Consider the following 25,660-nt stretch of genomic DNA (forward strand, 5'->3'; position numbering starts at 1 on the left):
GTTTAATTTCTGACCTCATTCCTCTTTCTCTTGCAGTTCTGGATAGTAAAGCAATAGACCTTATGAATGCACTAATGAGGTTAAATCAGATCAGGCCTGGGCTTCAGTATAAGCTCTTATCTCAGTCTGGCCCTGTCCATGCCCCAGTCTTCACAATGTCTGTAGATGTGGATGGTACAACATATGAAGCTTCAGGACCATCCAAGAAAACAGCAAAGCTTCACGTAGCAGTGAAGGTACAGTATTTATTTTATTTAACAGTGCTTTGTTATTTTATGTTGTAAATAAGGTGCTTGTTTATTTATGGTAAATTAACAGAATTTTCAGGATTTTAATGACAATAGCATATAGACTTCTGTCACCTCAGAATCACAAAACTATTCTTTTTTGATTATACAATAATATGTATTGATGATACAAAATTTGCAAAACAGAGAAAAAAGTAAAGAAAATCTATGTTAATTGCTTATCTCTGAGGCAGTTCATTAATATTTTATATAGTATATACAGCAGTATTTTTGTTTCTTTTTTTTATGTTGAGCTCACAGTGTATGTGTAATTTAATCTTCTTTCATTTCACATGTCATCAGTATTCTTCCATGTTACTAAAATCTTCATAAATATATTTTAATGGCTGTATGATTATAATGATTATAATAGATATACTGTTACTTATTTAAACATTCCCATCATTGGACATTTTGCTATTTGCAGATTTTTTTCTATCATAAATTAATGATTTCTTTTTTTTTGGCATCTGGTGCCTTTTCTGTATTTTGAAATATTTCCATAAAGAGTAAGATCCAGGATTGAACCAGTATGCATGTAAGTTTGTAGAAAATTGCTAAATACTAGACTCTATCCATGGGTACATCTGGCCTCTTGCAGAGAAATATGAAAATGTCAAAGATCATATAGATGGAAGATAACTTTAAATTTCAGAATTTTCTGAAATTAAAAGTTAAGTTCTGTTATGTAATAGTATGACATAAAATGTAATTGGTCTGTTTTCATAATCATTCCAGTTTGCAGGTATTTATTAATGTAAATGTTATCATGGATGCTAAGAATATAGCAGTGACCTGAACAAAGTCTCCACCCTCCCGGAACCTGCATTCTAATGAGGATAGGATGGGGAGAAAGACAGTGGATGTACACATGGGTTAGTTATTTGTTAAGTGGTAATAAGCGCAATGCAGAAAAATACCAACTAAGCAATAAAATTATGGAACAATAGGGTATGTTGTTTAAAAGGGAGTACTTTTTAAGTATGTCGAAATAGTTTGAGTTTAAAATGAGACAAAAAGAATACTAAGAATGAGGGAAAAGTGAATTTAGGAAAAAGGCTAAAAATACAGTTTAGTTGTAAAGTATGCTGAGAATGAGTCACAAGTTTGACTAACACCTGACCCAGAAAGCTTGTGAAATATGTATATCAGTTCTCTAACACCTGACCCAGAAAGCTTGTGAAATATGTATATCAGTTCTTTGTTTATGATAGTTGATTATGAGAGTCAGAGTTGTTTTGGTCTAAAGGTCGCTTGGCATTCCCCTTGGGTGGTTCTTCATAAAAAAGAAAGCAATATCATGAAGCAGTGATGTCTTTCAGAGGCATCTCTAATGCAGTGACAGTCTGTGGGTTATTTCTTATAATAACCTGTAATATAAGCTAGTGGCCTCATAGCAGGTTTCAGTTAGTCAAATTTGGGGGAGTTAGTAGAGTGGCAGATTTTGCAATACAACAAGATTTAGGTGTTATTTGTTCTCATAATAACCATTAATATTTTGGTATGTATTTTTCTAAGCTTTTTGTTTTTATAATTCCAAAAAAGTATTGAAAATGAAAAATATTTCCCTAAGTTTGATGCACACACATGGGGTGGCACCTGAGAATCCACTGAGGATTTGGAAAATACTTGGTAAATGTACTGTTTTAGCTTTATAAACTTTGCATCATTAGGAATTGTGGAAACAATCTGGCTCCAAGGCTTTCACATAAGGAATGGAGGGACCAACATACTGTGTATATAAAAATGTATATTTAAAATGGGACCATGGCTTTCTTGTGTATCTAAAAATTTATTATGAGTTTTTTTTTTAAGTAACAACAAAGTTTGCTCTAATTTTTAGTGATGGTATAATATTTTATTATTATCAATCTGCCATAATGTAACTGATCTATTTAGATTTATATGCATCCAGTTGATTGCTTTTCATGTTTGTGAACTAATCTGATTATCCTTTATGATACATTCTAGAGATGGAATTGCTAGGTTAAGAAGAAAGCCCAGGACTTTCCTAGTGGCTCAGTGGTAAAGAATCTGCCTGCCAAGGCAGGAGACACTGGTGTGATCCCTGATCTGGGAAGATGCTATAACCTTGTTGAACCCATGTGCCACAGCTATAGAGTCTGTGCTCTAGGGCCCGAAAGCCACAACTACTGAAACCCTCGACCCCTAGGGCCCATGTTCTACAACAAGAGAAAGCACTGCAGTGAGAGGGCCACACACCATAGGGAGAGAGTCGCTCCTCCTCACAACAACTAGAGAGGAGCCCACACAGCAACAAAGACCCATCAGAGCCAAAATTAAGTAAAGAAGAAGAAAGCACATTTGAGTGATCTGTTAATTCATTAAACATGTATTCAGTTCAGTAGCTCAGTCGTGCCTGACTTCTTTGCGACCCCATGAACTACAGCACACCAGGCTTACCTGTCTATCATCAACTCCCAGAGCTTGTTCAAACTCATGTTTATCGTGTTGGTGATGCCATGCAATCATCTCATCTTCTATCGTCCCCTTCTTCTCCTGCCTTCAATCTTTCCCAGCATCAGGGTCTTTTCAATGAGTTGGTTCTTTGCATCCAGTAGCTAGAGTATTGAAGTTTTAGCTTCAGCATCAGTCCTTCCAATGAATATTCAGGACTGATTTCCTTTAGGATGGACTGGTTGGATCTCCTTTCAGTCCAAGGGACTCTCAAGAGTTCTCCAACACCACAGTTCAAAAGCGTCAGTTCTCTTGGTGCTCAGCTTTCTTTATGGTCCAACTCTCACATCCATACATGACTGCTGGAAAAACCATAGCTTTGACTAGATGGACCTTTGTTGGTAAAGTAATGTCTCTGCTTTTTAGTACACTGTCTAGGTTGGTCACAGCTTTTCTTCCATGGAGCAAGTGTCTTAATTCCATGGTTGCAATCACCATCTGCAGTGACTTTGGAGCCCCCAAAAATAGTCTCTCACTGTTTCCATTCTTTCCCCATCTGTTTGCCATGACATGATGGGACTGGGTGCCATGATCTTAGTTTTCTGAATGTTGAGTTTTAAGCTAAAGTTTTCACTCTCCTCTTTCACTTTCATCAAGAGACTCTTTAGTTCTTTGCTTTCTGCCGTAAGTGTGGTATCATCTGCATATCTGAGGTTATTGATATTTCTCCCGGCAGTCTTGATTCCAGCTTGTGCTTCATCCAGCCTGCCATTTCGCATGATGTACTCTGCATAGAAGTTAAATAAGCAGGGTGACAATATACAGCCTTGATGTACTCCTTTCCCAATTTGGAACCAGTCCATTGTTCCATGTCCAGTTCTAACTGTTGCTTCTTGACCTGCATACAGATTTTTCAGGAGACAGACAAGGTGGTGGTATTCCCATCTCTTGAAGAATTTTCCATAGTTTGTTGTGATCCACACAGTGAAAGGCTTTGGCATAGTCAATAAAGCAGATGTTTTTCTGAAACTCTATTTTTCTATGATCCAGTGGATGCTGGCAATTTGACCTCTGGTTCCTCTGCCTTTTCTAAATACCTCTTGAACATCTATAAGTTCATGGTTCACGTACTGTTGAACCCTGGCTTGGGAATTTTGAGCATTACTTTGCTAGCATGTGAGATGAATGCAATTGTGTGGTAGTTTGAACATTCTTTGACATTGGCTTTCTTTGGAATTGGAATGAAAACTGACCTTTTCCAGTCCTGTGGCCAATTGCTGAGTTTTCCAAATTGGCTGGCATATTGAGTACAGCACTTTCACAGCATCATCTTTTAGGAGTTGAAATAGCTCAACTGAAATTCCATCACCTCCACTCGTTCTGTTCGTAGTGATGTTTCCTAAGGCCCACTTTATTTCACATTCCAGGGTGTCTGGCTCTAGGTGAGTGATGACACCATTGTTATTTGGGTCATGAAGATCTTTTTTGTATAGTTCTTCTGTGTATTCTTGCCACCTCTTCTTAATATCTTCTGCTTCTGTTAGGTCATATAATTTCTGTCCTTTATTGTGCTCATCTTTGCATGAAATGTTCCCTTGGTATCTCTGATTTTCTTGAAGAGATCTGTAGTCTTTCCCATTCTATTGTTTTCCTCTATTTCTTTGCACTGATCACTGAGGAAGGCTTTCTTATCTCTCCTTGCTGTTCTCTGGAACTTGCATTCAAATGGGTATATCTTTCCTTTGCTCCCTTGCCTTTAGCAGAGGATTAGGATTTCTTATTGGATGTCAGGCATATATTGCTAAATTGCCTTCTGTAAAGGTTATATCGCATTATAGATTCTGTTATAAGTGAGTTTGGGAGTGTGTTTTATATGTAACGTGTTTATAAAAGTAGGTCCCACTAGATAAAAATCCTTGCATTCTTTAGTCAGTAACTTGGTAGACCTCTGTACCTGTTAAGAACAGCAGTGAAATCAAAATGAGACAAGAAGAAACCAGTTTTGCTCAAGGAGCCTAGCTGCCTAGCAGCACATACCGTAAAGTAATGAAGATTATTGGCCAATCTTCCCTTTCCCCCTCTCGCCCTTTTTCCTGACAGTCCCTTACAAAGGACATCTTTAAAGACATAATCAGTCATATTCCACGAAAAGAATCTTAGTCACTGTAGAGAAAAAATCAGGTGAAGGGGAAAAGGAATAAAGCCCCTCTGCAGAAGTTCTCGAGACATCAGCTCTCTACTATCGTAAGCCATGAGTATGACTTTCTTCTGAGTGGAGAGCCATGGATAGGGTATTTCGTGTTTTCACTGTTTGTCCCTCATCTTTGAGGGTATCAACTATCTCAGCCTTAATCCCCTGCCAGAAGAGAACAGGCCTGATTACCCTGGATTTTCTATACACCTTTCTTCCAGGGATCATCTTGTGATTTTTCAGCTCAATTGATTTGATTATTAGGTTGGATTTGTTTGCCAGACATTTGAAACTCACTTTTCTTTGGTATACCAGTTTTTTTGACCTTAATGCTGATTCCAAACAAATTGGTTCTAGAGTTCTAAGAACTCCATACTTTTTTTTTTTTTTTTTTACTTTTGTGGCTTATGCTAGTTAATAATTTCAGAATATGTGTTCATAGAAATATGACTTAATTGGAAAATGTTTTTATTGTGCTGTGTTGTAAGTACATTTGTAATATCCTTTGAGATTATCCATCAGTTTATATGAAATATTTCTAAGTGTATTGAAGTATGTTGCTACAAAAACAATAAATGAATCTGATATGTGAAAAAAGGGCAGAGAGAAGTGGTGTTAAATAATTTACATTATTCTCTTTTAACTGTCTGTATTAAATTTGGAGAAACTACGTGTCTTTAGTTTTTATTGGAGTAAACAAATCAAATTTCTTTGGGACTCTTGGCTTTTGACTTGCAGCCTGTGTTAACCTGGTTTTAATTCCAGACTGATAACTGCTCTTTCAGAGATGGAATTTCTCAGGGAGAGCATATTTGTAGGACTTGGGCAGTAGAGAAGGTGTTTTCTTTACAAATACTGGTGAGGATATAACCAAGTGATGTTAGTGTACTTAGTGCGAAGTCCTGTTTGAGTCCTTTTAGTACTTACGATGTTAAAGTATTCTTGGCCTTACTCCCATTGAATACAGAGAATTTATTTACAATTTAAAATGTTCAACAGAATGCCAAGTTCTCCATATGAACTGGGTGAATTAATTTCATATTCTCTTGGTTTAGAATTCTACTTCTGCCCATTTTTTGTTTAGTGTAATTTCATTTATGTTAGCAAAATCTTTGTACAAGATGCCATCATTTATAAAGACTAGGTTGTTTGACGTCTTTCTCATTTGTGTGGTGGCCATTACAGGTTTTTGAGAAAGCTATTAGGTATAGTTGGGGTTATAAAGAAATATGCCATTGCTTTTACACTTAGGCACCTTAAACCATACTCAAAAGCTGAGACAAATACAGGTATCTTTAGGAACCTAACTTTGGTCCAGACCTTTAAGTCAGTGACTGACAACTCAATGTCAGCCTGTTTGAAAGAGGCTTATAAATATGTGCTCGTGGATATATTCTTTTGCAAACATCTAAAGCAGTTTAACCTGGAAGGAGGTTTTAAAAGGCTTGCAAACATACACATGCACACACATACACTGTTTGGAAAACTATTTTAAAAAAGATGAGAAGTGCCAAATATGAATGGAAATACACAAGAGTAAACATGGGAGGGAGCCATAGCCTTGATAGTCAGGATGGAGATACACACCTAGACTTGTTCCTGGTTCAGTCAGCGTAGAGGATAAACCCAAGGCCTGAATCTTTTCTTGCAAGTCTTGATTATGCTTTAAGTTGAAAGCCAAAGGAATGGATAGTAAGAAGCTATAGCTGTAATTTTGTAACTAACAGGCAAACTGGCTCTAAGGTAAAGAAAATGTCTTGATTTCCTTTCTGTGCTAATTTTCTATATTGGATTGAGTCATAAAACTTAGGTTAGTTAATCAGCCTTCCTGTTTTGCAAATTAGAAAATTGAGGATCAGAGGAGAAAAAGGTTAGACCATCAGGTTTTTTCCTTTCTAGCCCAGTGTACTTTTCATAGTGTGCCACTCTACTTTTAATTACTGCCACCTCATTGGCTCAATTTGGCTATTCTGTTTCTCCATCTCTCATTTCCAAATTATTTATGTACTTTATTAATTTTTGGTTGCACACCATCTTCGCTGCTTTGTGTGGACTTTCTCTAGTTGTGGTGAGTGGGGGCTACTCTTCACTTCAGTGAGCAAGCTTCTCATTTGGTTCGCTTCTCTTGTGGAGCACAGGATCTAGATATGTGGGCTTCATTAGTTGCAGTGCACGGGCTCAGTAGTTGTGGAACACAGGCCTAATTGCTCCTTGGCATGTGGAATCTTCCTGGACCGCGAATTGAACTCATGTCCCCTGCACTGGCAGGTGGATTCTTATCCACTGTGCCATCAGAGAAGTCCTCATCTCCAAATTAAGTGAACTTGGAGTAGCCTCAGGTTTGCATTTCTGTTATCTGTTATTTAAACCTAGTTACTCTGAGGAGGTTTCCTCCATTTTTTTGTGGTGATACCCTGGTAGGTAAAGCTTGTTTAACTAAGGATTTGTAGATGAGCAACATCTTGCTTTTTCATGGATTCAGATGCTTTGGGGTTGAAACGATTGTTCTCAGTATTTCGTCTATTCTCTGAGGTGTCTGGTATTTGAATAAAACTGAATCTTAATGTAATTTTTACAGGTACTGCAGGCAATGGGATACCCAACGGGCTTTGACGCAGATATTGAATGTATGAGTTCCGATGAAAAGTCAGATAACGAAGGCAAAAATGAAACAGTGTCTTCAAACTCAAGCAATAATACTGGAAATTCTACAACTGAAACCTCCAGTACCTTAGAGGTATACATATATATTTTTTTCTTAGAAAAGAAAGTATGTTTAATGTCAAAAATTTGAGTGGTCTGGAGAAGTACCAATGAGATAATCAAAAGCATATACAGGTGTGTGTATTTACGAGGTAGCCATTATTAATATTTTTGTTTATTTCTATCCAGCCTTTTTTCTTTGGTTATTTTTTTATGAAGGTAATCATACTTTCATACAGTTTTACGTCTTGTTTTTTTCACTTAACTCTAAAAATATTTGTAAGCATAACTGTGTACTGTACAACATGTGGATGTATCCTTGTTTAACTGGCATTTCTCTTTTGCTGGCCATGGGAGTCACGTCCAGCATCTCACAATTATAGTGTATCAAGAATGTCAATGCTCAAAATTCTCCAAGCCAGACTTCAGCAATACGTGAACCGTGAACTTCCAGATGTTCAAGTTGGTTTTAGAAAAGGCAGAGGAACCAGAGGTCAAATTGCCAACATCCATTGGATCATCAAAAAAGCAAGAGAGTTCCAGAAAAACATCTATTTCTGCTTTATTGACTATGCCAAAGCCTTTGACTGCATGGATCACAATAAACTCTGGAAAATTCTGAAAGAGGTGGGAATACCAGACCACCTGACCTGCCTCTTGAGAAACCTGTATGCAGGTCAGGAAGCAACAGTTAGAACTGGATGTGGAACAACAGACTGGATCCAAATCAGGAAAGGAATACGTCAAGGCTGGCTGTTGTCACCCTGCTTATTAACTTATATGCAGAGTACATCATGAGAAATGCTGGGCTTGAGGAAGCACAAGCTGGAATCAAGATTTCCGGGAGATCAATAACCTCAGATATGCATATGACACCACCCTTATGGCAGAAAGTGAAGAGGAAGTAAAGAGCCCCTTGATGAAAGTGAAAGAGGAGAGTGAAAAAGTTGGCTTAAAGCTCAACATTCAGAAAACTAAGATCATGGGATCTGGTCCCATCACTTCATGGCAAATAAATGGGGAAACAGTGGAAAGAGTGACTGACTTTATTTTTTTGGGTTCCAAAATCACTACAGATGGTGATTGCAGCCATGAAATTAAAAGATGCTTCCTCCTTGGAAGGAAAGTTATCACCAACCTAGACAGCATATTAAAAAGCAGAGACATTACTTTGCTGACAAGGTCTGTCTAGTCAAGGCTATGGTTTTTCCAGTAGTCATGTATGGATGTGAGAGTTGGACTATAAAGAAAGCAGAGTGCCGAAGAATTGATGCTTTTGAAGTGTGGTATTTTAGAAGATTCTTGAGAGAGTTCCACCAGATCCAGATCTCAGTCCCACCAGAGATCCAACCAGTCCATCCTAAAGGAGATCAGTCCTGGGTGTTCATTGAGGGGTCTGATGTTGAAGCTGAAACTCCAATACTTTGGCCACCTCATGCGAAGAACTGACTCATTGGAAAAGACCCTGATGCTGGGAGGGATTGAGAACAGGAGGAGAAGGGGACGACAGAGGATGAGATGATTGGATGGCATCACCCACTCAACGGACAGGAGTTTGGGTGGGCTCCGGGAGTTGGTGTTGGACAGGGAGGCCTGGCGTGCTGCAGTTCATGGGGTTGCAGAGTTGGACACGACTGAGTGACCGAACTGAAGAATGTCAACAATAACTGAAGCGTGAAAAGCAAAAAGATCTAGGGAATTCCCTGGTCCAGTGGATAGGATACCATACTTCCACTGCAAGGACCTAGGTTCAGTCTCTGGTCCCTGGGTTCTGTCTCTGGTAGGGGAACTAAGATCCTGCAAGCTGCTTGGCTATCAGTGAATGAATGAATGCATTTATATATGTTTATAAACTTAAAAAGCTAATGAGGGAAATCTAGGATTATTTGAAATTTGTTCTAAGGTGTGGGGGTCAGGTCATCATTGAGTTGGTCCAGCCCTAAAGAGGGTTGTTCCTCAGACTCTTGAGTAGTCCTAACGTATGACACATTGTCACAGATAATAGAATTGGACAAAAATCCAAGTAGAAATGATACATGGCTTAATTGGAAATTCATGGGGCCCTTGCTTGTGGCATTTTACATAAGGAAAGTTAACTTTAAAGTAGTAGCAAGAGCTTATATGAATTTTTTTTTTTCAATTTGTCATTTGTAAGAATGAATATTTATCAAGGACTTAGTACTAAACTCCTTTTGGTGGTGGTTTAGTCACTCAGTCGTGTCCAACTCTTGAGACCCCCATGGACTGTAGCCCGCTAGACTTCTCTGTTCATGGAATTCTCCAGGCAAGAATACTGGAGTGGGTTGCCATTTCCTTCTCCAGAGGGTTGTCCCAACCTAGGAATCAAACCCAGGTGTCCTGCCTTTCAGGCAGATTCTTTAGCCAGTGAGCTATGAGGGAAGATACTAAACTCCTTTTAGTATCTGCATATTACTAGTTGCTATAGAAATTGTGTCCAGAGTCTTAAAGTATTCTGAGGATAGAGGGGCAAAAGATATTGATTATTATGATATAATGTGCGAAGCACCATGATTACAAAATGAAACATACACACATGTAAAATTAGAGTAATATATGAGCTTGATTTTGAGATAACAAAGAGGATTTTGCTCTGTGGGGAAGAGATGGAAAGAAGACATTCTGGGCCAAGGAGGTGAAAGTATTAGTCGCTCAGTGGTGTCCGATTCTTTGTGACCCCCATGGACTGTAGCCTGCCAGGCTTCTCTGTCCATGGAATTCTCTAGGCAAGAATACTAGAGTGGGTAGCCATTCCCTTCTACAGGGGATCTTCCTGACGCGGGGATCGAACCCAGGTCTCCCGATCTGCTGCACAGCAGGCAAATTCTTTACCATCTGGGCCACCGGAGATCTGGAATTGTGAAAGTAGATGTCTGAGAAGTACCAGTTAGGCCTGTATGGAGGGAACTGATTATGGCTGAGTCCTGTGAAAGCCATTCCTGATTCCTCTTGTGGTGTGGTGGATAGAAGCCATGGCACCTGCCTTTGGAGAGCACCAGTCATTCTTAAGTGGTTGTCACAGGCAGGCCAAGATGGTTTGCTGGCAGTGTTATAAATAACTAGTGTCTGACTCTTTGTGACCCCATGGATTGTAGCCCATCAGGCTCCTCTGTTCTTAGGATTCTCCAGCAAGAATACTGGAATGGATTGCCATGCCCTCTTCCAGGGGATCTTCCTGACCCAGGGATTGAATGCAAGTGTCTTATGCCTCCTGCATTGGCATGTGGGTTCTTTACCACAGCACACCTGGGAAGCTCACTAAGAGAAAAAGAGCTCATTAATGATAAGGTTCAGACTGTTACGTTCAAAGGAAATTAAGAGAGCAGAGCACTGTGGGCTGAATTAGCAGCAGTTAGGACAGTATATGGAAGTTCTGGTAGTGAATCCATCTCTGCTTTGCTTTCGTAAACTGTAATAATGGAGAGGGGAGAAAACTTTCATTCTTGTTTTGACTCATTTTTATAGAAGTGATTTCAGGGGACTTCCCTGTTGGTCCAGTGACTAAAACTCCACGTTCCCAGTGCAGGGGCCTGGGTTCAACCCCTGGTCAGGGAACTAGATCTTGCATGCTGCAACTAAGATCCAGTACAGCCAAATAAAAAAAATAAATAAATATTTTAAAAAAGTGATTTCGGGTTTGAAAGCAGAGAGTGATTACCACATAGAATAGTTTCAAAAATTACTCATTACCTTTAAAAGATGGAGACCAGAAATTTGCCTTGAAACTTTAAAATATGTAGATTATTAAAAATTCTTCAATAAATAATGTTTTTAACAAAATGATTCACGAATGTTTATCAGCATTATCTTTTAAAATTGTCCAGTGTTCCACTTTGATATTATCAACTACTTATTAAATCAGCATAGAGTATTTTAAGAGAATCTTGCTGTCCATTAGGTTTATATACATTAAAATCCTATTATATATACTCATTGTTCACCATTTCTTGAGCAATCACTGTGGTAGAATTATAGACATGATCTCTAACCTCAAAAAGTGTTCAGTCATTGGGTCTTTCTAAAATTGTAGTTAAGTGGTATTTTGTGATTTATTTTCAGTCCTAACCTTCGCACTCTTACATGAATTACTTCTCTTCCTCACTGCTAGTTTATCTTTGTGTCAATTCTTTCTACCACTCCTAGAGCTGTTTTTTAATTTAATCATGATTTTGTCTCTTTGAGACCCCATAGACTGCAGTATGCCAGGCTTCCCTGTCCTTCACCATCTCCCAGAGCTTGCTCTGACTCGCATCCATTGAGTAGGTGATGCCGTCCAACTATCTCATCTTCTGTCCCCTTCTCCTCCTGTCTTCTATCTTTGCTAGCTAGCATCAGGGTCTTTTCCAGTGAGTTGGCTCTTCACATCAGGTGGCCAAAGTACTGGAGCTTCAGCCTCAGCGTCAGTCTTTCCAATGAATATTCAGGATTGATTTCCTTTAGGATTGATTAGTTTGATCTCCTTGCAGTCCAGCGGACTCTCAAGAGTCCTCTAACACCATAGTTTGAAAGCATCAGTTCTTCGATGCTCAGCCTTCTTTATGGTCCAGCTCTCACAACCATACGTGACTACTGGAAAAACCATAAACTTAACTGTATGTGACCTTTGTAGGCAAAGTGATGTCTCTGCTTTTTAATACGCTGTCTAGATTTGTCATTACTGTCCACTATATTAAAGATGGGCAAATATAAAATCAGAAAAAGATTTCTCACTGATACATCAAGAGGATTAGTTTAAGATAAAGAGATTTACTAGTAAATACTTATTTATCACCTATTCTGTACTTGGTACTGTGGTTGATAGTATAGGGCATATGAAAATCAACCAACTCATAGCTTTGACTATATGGACCTTTGTCAGCAAAGTAATGTCTCTGCTTTTCGGATTTAAATCCTCCAGTGGCTCCCCATTGTCCATAATAAGGTCGAAGCTCATTTGCATGACATTTGAAGTCCTTTATGGCTTGGCTACATCAAGGGTGTTTCTAATCTGGTTCTGTGTTTGTCTCTTCACTCCCTTAATATAGCCAAATAGAATTTATTTATGTTTCCCAAACAAATATTCTTTCCTTCTCTTGGGCTTTTGCATGGCTGTTTCTTCTGCCCAGAATGCCCTTCTCCTATGTTTCCTCCTTATCATGGTCTGGTACTACTTACCTTTTAAGATCAGTTTTGTATGTCACTTCTAGGAAAACTATCCTGTTTGCCCTAGAAAATAATTACTTGTACTGTGTTTCCATAACAACACCTGCTCTATAGTGTACATTATTTCATAGTGATTAGATCAGTCCCTCCCACTGTGCTCTAGATCCTAGAGGGCAGGGAATGACTGCTTTCATTATTTTTAAATTTAAGAATTCATAGTCTGTAGCCTGCTGCTTTTAGTGTTGGTTCCCTCAAATCTCTTTAGAGACTGAGAGGTGTATAGGCACATTTTCTTTCCATCTCCCAAATTGAGAGCTGTTTAAGCCTAATCCTAAAGGTAAAAAACATTGAATGTGAATCTTTACTCTTCTCCATTTACTCTACATTGTCTGTCATTTATAGTTTTGTTCTTAGATCTTGAACACACTAGATCAGACCCTGGAGTGTCAGGTAATGGCCAGGCTCCACTGGTCTCGAATCCTGATCTGTGGAGATCTCCTTGCTTCCATGACAGGCTGGCAAGATGACTTGCTGCAGTGTTCACTGTATGTAGGGTTTCTGTCCCTTTAGAGGTGTTTTGTCATTCATACGTAGAAGTAATCATGCATCCTAGCTCCCAAATGCTTTAACTTTTTGAGCCTCTTTTTCAGTAGAGATATGGTATACTTGTATTAATAAGAAATCTAATACTTTAAAATCTTCCTTGATTGAACCTCCTTTTAGGTAAGAACTCAGGGCCCTATCCTCACAGCAAGTGGCAAAAATCCTGTAATGGAGCTCAATGAAAAAAGAAGAGGTCTCAAGTATGAACTCATCTCGGAGACTGGTGGAAGCCATGACAAACGCTTTGTGATGGAGGTATGTACCTAGATACAAGCCAACTTTATTTTTCCCCTCAAAGACATAGGTTGTCCTGAGCTTACTTTTAAAAAAAAAGAGTGAGACTCAGTTCTTATGGCACTATTTGACTTTTGGTGTTTTTGTTTTCTGTTATGATACATTTAAATTAAAACTACACAGAGGAATTGCATGGGATAATTGCAGAGTGTTGTTCTTGATTTTAGGTAGAAGTGGATGGACAAAAATTCAGAGGTGCAGGTCCAAATAAGAAAGTGGCAAAGGCAAGTGCAGCTTTAGCTGCCCTGGAGAAGCTGTTTTCTGGACCCAATGCAGGAAATAATAAGAAAAAGAAGATTATCCCTCAGGTATGAGTTAAGCATTAAACCTTGGAAAGATACCACCAGAGTGAAATCTCCTTTCATATCTTTGTGCCACTTGAGATTTTTCTGAAGTTATTTATTTTTCCTGCTTGGACTTGGCAACTTTTTCTGTTGGGTTGATCATGCATAATAGAAATGTGATTACTGGTCCCCTGTTTTGTGGTCTTTCAGGCAAATCCTATGTTAAAAAGAGACTGTTGGTTTTCAATATTCGGGACTTCAAGTGCTCTTGATGAAGCAGTGTTGAAGGGCTGGGACTCTAATGAGATCCTGCGTTTGTTTAGGGAAGCTGCCAAGAGTGTTGGGCTTATTCTCATCCCAGTCTGCAGTTGCTCTTCTTTTTCCTTTCCAGTTTTGTCCTTTTACATTGTTTAGTTTGGGGTTTCTTTGAGGGCAGCACAGTAGAAATTGACCCTGTGTTGCTTTTGTTTGTTACTGACATTGGAAATGTCAGAGCTGCAAAGGCCCAGGATTGTAGCAAGGATCACAGTAAGAAAAGATGGCTTCCTAATTGCACGCTTTTGAATAACAGATTCTCCCATCCATTCATTTACATATTCAAAAATATTTTCTAGACATATACCATGTGCATGATTGTGAGGGGAAAAGAGACATGTAAGTAACTATAAGATACATTCTCTCTCTGGTGGAGAATACTGGTATAATAATATCTGAGTATATTACGTGATAGGGAAAAGTCAAGTAAAAATCTTTAGACCAGTAGAAGGAAGCATAGATTGTTTAGGGTTCTGTGTGAAGTATGCACATGCAAAGCCCGTTGTTAACAGGGAAGAACGGACCCCGTGGAGCACTCTGAACGCGTGTGCACTGCTTGTAGTGACACAGCTGGCAGTGAAGGTTCCCTGTGAAGCCGGATTCTTCTCGGTCCAGACTCCGTGGGCTTGCTCCTAGTATATGATATACATCTTAGAAATATGTTTTGTGTTCATTTACATTTTTTGTATTTACTATAATCACTGCTTATATTCTAGAATTCAAAATATAAACAAAGAAAACTGTTACTGAGATGAAATACAAATAAAGCATTTAAATTGCATTGGTACACGTGTAGAGAAAGGATAAATGGATTTTCTTTTTCTAAAATCTTTTATAAGATGTTCTAAAAAAAAATAAAATCTTTTATTAGATGTTCTAAATTAGTAGAAAGATAATTGTGACCTTGTTTGTTTTGGTGTGTTTTTCTTGTGCATTGCATCTTGTATATGGTCAGTTAATTTTAGTGTTTATAAAGCCTCTGTGCAGATAACTTATTAGGTAGTTAGGTTTGGTTCTAGGAGACAGGAGTTTGATTTGTGTGGAGTCACTGTGCTGCCGCCAGATTGCTAATTCCTGATGATTGCATTTGACTAAGCTGTGTTTAAAAAAAAAAAGTCTGCATGAAGTTCACTCATTTTTAGAAATTTTCCATACTAGAAGCTATAAAACTCATGTGTTCAATGTGCTTGACAGCCAAGAAACAGTCTATTTTGGATTTGTGGGTTGGATTTTTTTTCAGCCAGAAGGGAAGATGGCTGTTCTCTGTTCATGATACATTTGACCTTGAAGCTATCTTCTACTCAGTCATACTAGCGATAGAGGCTATCCTAGGAGGAAAAAAGCTGGTGATTTTTCAATGAGAGATAAACGTGTGTATGCACTGACTGTTTAGTTGTGTGTAGTGCTGCTGACTTGCTCTGCAATGCTTTTGAGGCTCTGAACCTCCTTCCCTGCAGCTTGGTTATAGCAGGGAATGTTACAAGTTTCTTAAGTTTCCTGAGCTTGAGTTTTTGTTGCATTATGATATTAAAAAGTAAACATAATATTTAATTTAAATCTAGATGTTTTCTTATTTCTTAAAATTTCAGTTTTGGAAAGGAATGTTCTTTGCATTCCTGTATACTGTTACTCCTGGTCTACTTTTCAGTTTTATATCTGTTTTCTCAGTTGCTCTTTCTACTCCGCAGTAAGGAAAACAAAGTATATGTCATAATCCCCATTTTACAATTAGGGAGGAGACTCCCATAGAGATTCTGACTTTACCAGAGCCCTGTGGCATTTTAGAGCAAGAAGGAACTTCAGAGGTGATATACACAGACACACACACACAGACACACATACAGAGACACAGACAGACAGACAGACAGACACACAGACATACACACACACAGACACACACCCACTCCCAGCCCGCTGCCAGAGGAATCTGCTTCCTGAGGTCTCAGCTACTTAGAGCAGGGACTGGCATCCACATCTTTGGTCTTCCTGTCTTAATCTTCCCTTACCTCTTTCTTTTTAAACCTGACTCAGGTTCATAGGTAGTTGTAGGTGGTTTGCTGTGTTTTTTTGTTTGTTGGAAGAGAATTCAGTGGGTTTTGAACCTAGATATCAGGTGTCTGTAATTACTTAGGCCTAAAATGACTTTGGATGTAATCTGACTGCTGAAATGTGTGTGTAGAAAACGAACTGTTTCTGGATAAGCTTCAAGTGAAAAGAACACTTTATCTGCATACTTCTGTGTGTGTGTTATTCGCTCAGTCATGTCCAACTCTGCAACCCCATGGACTACAGCCTTCCATGAGCCCCTGTCCATGGGATTCTCCAGGCAAGAATACTGGAGTGGATTGCCATTTCCTCCAGGGGAGCTTCCTGATCCAGGGATTGAACCTGGGTTTCCTGCAGGCAGATTCTTTACTGTTTGAGGCACCAGGGAAGCCCAGCATACTTCTGTATGTCAGCATATTTTCTGGAACAACTCTGTAATATGTCATTTTCATTTTACAGATGATAAACTGAAGTCATCAAAGTCATAGATGACTTGTGTCATGTACAGGCTCAAGTTTCTCATAGAGGTTATATACATTACAGAGTTGATGAGATGATCTTATTTCTCTCAGTAATGAAATGTATTATTTTTAACAGGCAAAGGGTGTTGTGAATACAGCTGTGTCTGCAGCAGTCCAAGCTGTTCGGGGCAGAGGAAGAGGAACTCTAACAAGGGGGGCTTTTGTTGGGGCCACAGCTGCTCCCGGCTACATAGCTCCAGGTATAGTACAACCTGAGAAATGTCTGCCTCCTTTTCTGGGCCACAGTTTCCAAGAATAGCTTCTCCTTTATTGTCCAGGGTTACACAGGGTTTCTGGAAAAATAATACAGGTATAGGATGCGTGTGCACTGAAATTTAAAAGAAGAGAATCTATAGAATGTTACTAGGTTTTCTCCTGGAATCTGCTGAATGACTAGAGGCCTTTTGGAGGGAGGTGACAGATGAAGAATATTTTGACAGTGAGAAAGCTCAGAGATATTCCACACACTGGGGAGTTTGGATACCTGAGCAGGGTGTATTCATTAGGGACACAGATGACAGGCTGGGTATCACAGGTGAGAAAAATGATTGGTAAGATGCTGCATTTCTTTAACTCAATGTCTGGTGAATCATCAAAGGCTGAAGAATTACATAAAAAAGAAAGGGGGAGCTTACTTATTCAGTGTTGAGTATACTTACATGTAAATGATTTCACTTACTTGATTTTAGTCTTCACAGTGTTTCCTCAAGTAGAAATTATTTCTGTTTTTTTCCAGGTGAGGAAAAACTAAAGTTTAGGGAGGTAAGGCTGAGCTCAAGTGAGAGACATCTTGTAAACAGCAGAGCAGAGATCTGAATGTAAGAGTTCCTAGTTCCAAAGTTTGTATTCTTTCCATTTCACAGCATAGCTTGAAGAAGATGGGGAAAGAAGCCTTCTTTCTGTCTTCTGTTCCAATCTTTATATCATTTTAGCAGTAGCTGTATAGCTGTCTCGTTGAAGTTAAATTCCTGTAATCGTGCAAGCATGGAACTTTGAACTACAAGTAAACCTCTTGTAGTTGTTGATCAGATATATTGTCGTAAAGATTGGGTCTTGTCATTTTTTGCGTAACTGTGTGACACTCATAAGAAGTTCACTTAGGTTGTGGGTTATTCCCCCCCCCCCCCCCAAAAGAATTAGAATAGGCTTTTTGGGAAGTTTTGTGGATAATGTGGCTTTGGAGTTAAGCTTCTAGAAGTTGATCCCACTTGGGACATAGCTCAAAAATGTGTCATATAAAGAATGTACTCTCTCATTCAGATACCGTGTGCCTGCTTTGACATGGAGTAGACATGGCATTGTGTTCTCCTGCAGTGTTTGGCATGAAGGGGAGATAGATACACTGTGCTCACGACCGACTGAGCTGCTGTGAGAAAGGAGGAGGGCACAGTGCTGTGAGGGAACGTGACAGGGAAACCTGGTCTAGTCTGTTGGGGACTCTAAGGTTTTCCTGAGACGTGACACTTGAACTGAGCTTTGAAGAATACGTAGGAGTTAGAGCAGATTCAGACGGAAGAGCACTGCGTGCAGAAGGAACAGCACGTCAGCTCCCTGGGGTGCTGGTGGGAGGGGACTTCACTCACTTGAAGAACTAGGAAGAGACCAGTCTATAGTGTGGAGAGCCCAGGGAGGGTGTAGGTTGGATTTGAGCTGAAGCTGGATGTTATCCCAGTCCTGGAGGTCTTGGTTTGGATTTTGGTCTTAGAACCTAAGTGCAGTGGGAAGTCGTGGAGGGTTCTTTCTAAGAGAAGTGATGAAATCAGACTTTATTTGTAAAAATCACTCTCTGTTGTATGAAGAATGACTTGTAGGGGCAGAAGTTAGCATGCCAAGACACAGTAGAAGGTTTTTGTAAACTCAGAGCCCAGACAGGAGGCAGTGGAGGTAACCTCCTGAGGGTGTAGGGAAGTAGATGGGTGGCAGGAAGTGAGCAGATGGAACAACTTGAGAAGCAAGTGATTGGTTTACTGTGGAGAATGAAACAGAGTGAGATTTCAAGTGTCCCTCCAGGATCTTCAGCTAGAGGAGGTAGGTTGGAGGTGGTGCCATTGAAAGAGACAGATGCTGAAAGACCAGTAGCAGTGGGACCAGGGGAGGAAGGAGGGTGGTTACAGTTTGTGTGTCCAAAATTAAGACCTTTTTCTGTACATCTCACTATTTTATGGAAATTTAATTTTTTTTTTGGCCTTGTTTAATGTCTTGTTAAAGGAAGCGGCTTTTAAACAGTAGTAGGCAGCCTGTTGAGGTGAACTGTCTTGCCTTTGGTGATGTGCCTGTCCAGGTGTGTCCAGCTGCTGGGTCATGGGATGTTCTCCTCACTCAGGTGGCCACCCACCATCAGCTAGTAGCAGTGATTGTGAGGGAATCCTAGTAGCTTCTCTCTTACATTATTGCCCTGACCTCTGCGAAAGGCCTGTCTCCTGAAGGCTTTCAAAAGGAAGTTCTTTTATAGCCTAGAGAACATTCAGATGAGGTCAGATTAGATTATGATTATATGCCTTTTGCAGAGTGTTATATGCCTTTTGCAGAGCGTATTCCTTGCAGCAGGGACTGTAATATTTTTACATATGTTATTAAATGCATTACTCTGCTGTCAGTTTCTGCAGAACACTGAGACTTCTAGAGAGTAAATATTAAATAGCACGTGCAATTCAAAGTCACCTTGCTTAGTGGGACGGGAAGTCAGAATTAGAACCCAGTGTCCTGTATTGGGGTACAACTGCTGGCCAGCTCAGCAGTTGCAGTTTCTCTCTTTAAGGAGGTTTTATTTTAGTAAAGCCTTTGAAACTATAACCTTTGCCAACCAACTGCCTTTTCCTGGAATAAATTTGATATACAGCATTCTTTTTTAAGCATTAATTTCTTTTTTGACTTCTGATACTTTTCCTGCTGTTCATTTCCTACTGCTTATTTCAGCTGTCTTTTTTCCTCTTGAAATATATGATCTATTGAGCACTAAAGACTTAGTTGTACAGCCCCTAGGTTTATGACTTAAGTGTAGACTAAAAAGTGAAAAATTTTATCTCTTATGAAAATGTTTCAATTAGTCCCCAGAAGCAGTTTACTGTTCTTTTCAACATATGTTTGAATACTTTGTCTCAAACAAGAGATTTGGAACTGAGCAGTCAAAGATGACTTAAGATTTAGCGTCTGCCCCAGGGAATACTTAGGGTCACTTGGGATGGGAACAGACACTTGAGAAAGCACCATGAAATACAAGCGATGATATGGGGTGGGCCAAGTGAACCGCAAGCCTAGGGGACTTCACAGAGGAGGTGATGCCTAAAGGATGAGTTGCAGTTGGTCAGCTAAAGAAGAAGGAAAAAAAAATCATTTTAGCAGCAGAAATGATGGTAGGAAAAGGGGCTCTAAGGTAAAAAGTCTGGATTTGTTTTGGGTACAATGTGAAGGGCCCGTGTAGATTTTGTGCCCTTATTCTGTTTTTCCTAGAGATTTGCCCAAGTGTTTTAATATTTATGTTTTAAAGTCATTTTACTGAAAGGTTAAAGATTGTTGTTTCTGTTAACGTACTATTTCTAATCCCTGTAAAACTATAAAGTAGCTTGGAGGGTTTCTCATTTTATAGACGAAAGTGGCAGCTGAAAAGTTTCATATCTAAGGACATATGAGAAACTAGTGGTAGAACTAATTGGTTCAAAAACGTGTTCTTTGTACTAGTTTATATTGACAGTATGAGCCTTTTTCATAGGCACCTTATGCTAATGTCAATTTTAGCAACATTTATTGAGAGACCGTGTGCTGCGGCCCAGAATTAGGATATAAGCAAGGCATGGAGCTTGGCCTCAAGCCTACAGACTGATGTGTGTGCCTCTTTAGTGGCATTTGAGGCTTTAGTCTGCTCTGTTACTGCTTTCTGAAAAAAGACTGGAAATTTCTATTATCCAACTTTGAGAAATTGGTGATTTGAGTGGTTCTGAGTATTCTTTTGTTGAACAAATTATGTTTAGTGAGTGAGTGGTTACTACATGCCATTCTGCTAGGTTCCGGTGATACAAAGATGTATAAGACTTGAGTCTCTGCCATTCTAGTGGGGAATGCAGGTAGAGTTGATAATTACAATGTAATGTGGTAAGTGTAGTGAGAAGTAAGTGTAGTCAGTCTCTGGTAGGCCATAATAAAAAGCTTCCAATCCCTGTAGGCATGGAGGGATTGGTGGACTAGGGCCATCCTGGGAAGGGTTCTTGTTCAGCCACACCTGGAAGAAGTGCTCAGCCAGGGCCTAAGGTGCCGGGCTGGGCGTTCCTTGTGAATCGGGCCAGTGCTGACTGCCCTTTGTCCTGACTGACCTGCTCTCTCCTTCTTTGCACCAGGCTATGGAACACCCTATGGTTACAGCACAGCTGCCCCTGCCTATGGTATGTACACTGTCTTACTGATTTCTCCTCTTAGCCTCTCTGCACAGCCATCCAAAGCACAGTTTGTATCTAGGGTTTCTTTAAATGAATTGGAGGATCTCAGACCTACTCATTCTAGTGACCCAACTTAAATTCCCTTTGAAAATGCCACAACCTTGTGGTTCTTGGTTTGGTTGGAGTTGCTCTTCTCTCTGCTTTGCCTGATTGAAGGACTGCTTGTTCTAATTGCCTGTTTCTGACCATATTGAAATTAAATATTCTAAGTAGTTCTTCTTACAGCCAACTTACACTCCATTCAAAGGCTACTGAAGGGCCATACCCAGTTCCTGGTTTGGCTGCCTGCCAGTTACAGAGGCACGTTTAAGTTTCTGGTTAGAAACTGTATGAACTGCAGGTGATTGGAGTTAGGGATAGGAAGTACTCACTTCACATTGGTAGTGTTATGCTTTGTTGTGAATTTCGCTGTGGAGGTGAAGGAACAGGTCCCAGAGAGTGATGTGGGGTTATCCACAGCAGTGTTACCGAAGTTCTTACTGCAGAAAGTCTGTGTAGTACATGTGAGAAAATCATAGGAGTATCTCCTCTCCCTTCAAAAATAAAAATAAAGGCAAATGCAGAAATGAACCTCAGTGGCCCTTTGGATAACTTTTGAATGAGGTTTATGTGGCAATGGAGGCAGTAGGTTTGGAGTCAGTGATATGCTCTCTTAGACATTTTTCCTGTCTTGGGTGCTACATGGCATAGAATCAGCCATCTGCAGAATGTTTGTCACTTAGAGCATAACGAGCGCCAGTGTGTGTGTGTGCTCATGTGAGAGTGTATGAGAGCATGCGTGTACACACGAGTGCGTGTGCCCCACTGCGACCCTAGGCTGGGCGTGCGTGCACACGGAAGAGAAGGCCCCTGCCTATGTTGCTACTTGTGGTGTTAGTCCTTCACACGAGCCCTCAGGCCTTTCCTTGTGCCTCTTCTCTTCATACATCAGCTTTCCCATTTTTGTTTGGATGGAAATTATGGGTCTTTAAGACACTGCTAGATTGAAGCTTCATTTGATTTTGTAACTGTAGAAACTAAGTAGAAAGTGAACAATTTGAGCACTTTCCCCATTAAGATTGATCATTTACAACCTGGAAAGATGTGGGGAAGCTGGAAGACTGACATTTGGGGTAGGTTTTCTCTTAAGGTTGAGAACACAGTCTGGAGTTTCAGCCTTACCTGCATGTCTCCATTGGCATACTGAGCTATGGCCTGGGGCTCCCCGTATTCTGCTTATTCTTAGATACGGGGAGGGGGTTAGGAACTGGGGGCTCATTCAGGAATATGCTGTTTTGTACAATTTATTTTAAATTCAGACTCTCTAGCTTCTTTTGATTTGGCCATTTGCTTTTACCATTCAGCCAACTTCTGCATATCTTGACCACCTCGCCTTCCTGTGAATTAGGTCTGGTCAGTTTATCCAAATACATTTTGAATCATTGGACTCATTGTGATATGTCTTGTGTGAAAGCCAAAGCATCTGCCTTCTAGGGCAGGTCCTTAAGTTGGTGCCTTTCTTTTAGACATAGTAAGACCCATGTTCTTTAGTGTAGGTTTGTAAGAGCTTTTTTTTTCTTTAAAACACTTATTTATCTAGGCTCTAAGGTACATTCATGTTTTTCCTCAATCTTTTTAATTTCTCTCCCGTCCTTCCCTTTCCTCTAACATTGAACTTCCACCCTGAGGTCTCCAAGCCTGCTTTTCAGAAGGCTTCTCTCTTCCATGTGTCATATAACTGACTTCCAAAGCTGGTGAAATTTAATGCCCCCATTTTTCACATAAAAGATATGGTTTTTAAATGTTACTGTGATGCCAACCTACTAAAACGATGCTTTATTTTGGCTGTAAGGTAAACATGTCTTTGGCCTTCGTAAAGCTGTTGCATGTGGGGTAGTTTCCCTCTGATCATCTGGTGCTCTCAGATACCTGCTGTTGCTGCTTTGTGATTTCTCCATAGGTTAAACATTAGAACAGAAATAAGGAGCAGATTTCAAATCATGCTTGAGTATGCAGAAGTTTGTGAGGCCACAAGAACTCATTAATTACAAAATTAAGAAAGTAATTAATCTTTCCAGATTTGCCATGCCAATATTGGCTGTAGCCATTAAGATAAATACCTGGTCACAACTTCAGTTGGAACTGTCTTTCTGGGGAGCTGAGGCCTGCACAGAAAGCTGTGTTTGAATCTTGACAATCCCTGTTTCTCCTGTAATATGTGATGTGCCAAATTGAGAGTCACTTTAGAATATTAATCAATGGCATTGCTTTTGAGCTTTGTAATTGATGGCAGCTCACTCAAATGAAATCCCTTTTTGTATATCATTCTTCCTGTGATGTAGCCATCTTAATTTTGAGTGGAAAATATTATCACACTATTAAGAGTAATTTCAAAGTTTGTGGGCCTCTTTCATAATGGTACATGTTGACTGACTAATCTGGAAAAGGTTAATGATAATCTCTGTAAGATTCTTTTTTTTAACCTGAAATTTTTATTGGATTATTAAACTTATTTGGAGTCCTCTCCGTTTCTTTTCTCTGTAGGTTTACCCAAGAGAATGGTTCTGTTACCCGTTATGAAATTCCCAACATATCCTGTTCCCCACTACTCATTCTTTTAGCAAATGACAGAAGCTAATTCCTATTCCAACAACAACCCAGTACATACAGAATGTTAGCGAAAAAGCCTTTTTATCCTGCTTTCTTTGAACATATACTTGATCAAAATTATTTGTAAAGAACATCTTTTCCTACTTTTTGATTTTAACAAATGCAAATTTAGTTCTCTAAAACTTGAAAACAAACAAAAAAGAAACTAGTTCTGTGAAACGGTACCTCATTTCCGGAAAATAACTTATACCAGCCCTTCTGTTCTAGGGAAATAAGTCTAGCAGTTCAAAGTTTTAAGTTTTAAGAGGAATATCAGATTATGTAAAATTAACTTTGTGAAGGATGTATAGAGTCTCAAACACTGATCACAAATAAACTGCTTTGTTGTAACACAGAGTACTGCCTGGTTCCTGACGCAGTCACTGACGCTCAGCTGATTGATCTGTATTTGCCCCAGGGCACTTTAATTCGGGCTGTAGTTATTTTTTTTAATACAATAGAGACTTTTCATTTAAACTTTAACTTTGTAAATATTGAAGTGTGTAATTAAAGCCAATAAAATATGGGTTTGAATATTGTTTTAGCTTATTATTTTTGATATGTTTTGGTATCAAATTATAAATTGAAAACTAATAACAACTTAGCCCTAGAAACCCATTCATTTGTAAGCAAACTGATAAAACAAAGCAAAGACGATTGTTAGTTTGAGCCCGTCTATTTACTTTGTAAGCCCTTTGTACTCCTGCTGTACAAGGGCATCCCCTGATGAAGGTTTATTCTGTTATCCGAGAATGGCTTATTAAAATGATGGCACTACCCAGAGATGGGGAAGGAGGAATGTGATTATTTTAGTTTCCGAATTTCCAAGTTTTAAAAAATAATAAATTAATCCATCAGTGACCCTCTCGTTCTTGTGGCCTTCTTCACTCTGTAAGATACTGTGTTCACTCCCTGGCTTTTTTCATGTAGATAGAAGATTAGCGATTTTTCTGGAATTCATTGAAGGGTCTCTTATCCTCTTCAATTACATCAGAATCTAAAGCAGCAACAGGGTCCCCATAAAAACTTGCTCTTCGATTGTCCCAGTTCTTGTTGAGTGCTGCTGTGAAAAGTGACAGGTTTCAGCCATGGGTCAGCATTTCTCTTTTAAGACACCTGATTAAGGTGGTGAAAAATGATGAGTTGGTAACATTGTGCTGTTCTGTAAAGGGCGCAGGCCTAAGTCTTCCACTTGCATTTCTCACCTCGTTTGGAAGCCTATGATGTTACTTAGAAGGTAATGGTTTCATTAAGGTACTCACCCCCATGAAGGCAACATTGTGGTCCCGTGTTGATATCTACAAGTTGCTGTGTCTTAAAATTGTCCATTTTTAGTCTGAATTAGCTTTCCTCTTCTTTCTTCATTTCTGTCTTTTGGAGCTGAATAGTGTTAATCGCTGAGAGTGGGCTTCAAAATATGGCAAATTTATGTACCCAATATCTCTGGGATCACTAAACAAGCATGAAACAGGCAGTTGAAAATAAATGTTAGTGTTACTTAATCAGATATCTGATTTTTACACCACAGCTTGCCTGTTCCTTCAGCTCCTTGACCTTTTGTTTGTATCAGTGGTGGGTGATACTTTAATAAAACCTCATCACTTGCTGGAAGTAGCTGTGAACTTACCATTCTCATCCTGTGCATTAGTGGCTAGACCTACACAAGAGGGCCCATCTCAGCTGGGAGTTTTCATGTTTCATTGATTTGTTTTGCTGACCTATGGATGAAACAGAGCCATCACTGAGAAGAAAAAGCATGGCTGGTAGTGTCCAGTTTTTC

At 39.4% G+C, this 25,660-nt stretch overlaps 1 protein-coding gene across 3 annotated transcripts in view; it reads left to right on the forward strand.

Annotated features, from left to right (window-relative positions):
* Positions 1-25,660, forward strand: part of LOC122702916 (spermatid perinuclear RNA binding protein) — a 140,048-nt gene that overhangs the window by 112,227 nt on the left and 2,161 nt on the right. For 2 of the 3 annotated variants that reach the window (XM_043916907.1, XM_043916908.1), the window contains 7 exons: positions 37-236; positions 7,475-7,633; positions 13,483-13,617; positions 13,824-13,964; positions 16,899-17,022; positions 21,154-21,198; positions 23,776-24,741. In XM_043916907.1, the coding sequence (XP_043772842.1) occupies positions 37-236; positions 7,475-7,633; positions 13,483-13,617; positions 13,824-13,964; positions 16,899-17,022; positions 21,154-21,198; positions 23,776-23,852 (881 nt within the window). In that variant the 3' untranslated portion in view covers positions 23,853-24,741. Of the gene's footprint in view, positions 1-36; positions 237-7,474; positions 7,634-13,482; positions 13,618-13,823; positions 13,965-16,898; positions 17,023-21,153; positions 21,199-23,775; positions 24,742-25,660 lie in introns of those variants that run through there. The other variant, XM_043916909.1, reaches the window with a different exon arrangement.

The sequence above is a fragment of the Cervus elaphus genome, chromosome 11 (genome assembly GCF_910594005.1).
Source record: "Cervus elaphus chromosome 11, mCerEla1.1, whole genome shotgun sequence".
NCBI classification, from domain to species: Eukaryota; Metazoa; Chordata; class Mammalia; order Artiodactyla; family Cervidae; genus Cervus; species Cervus elaphus.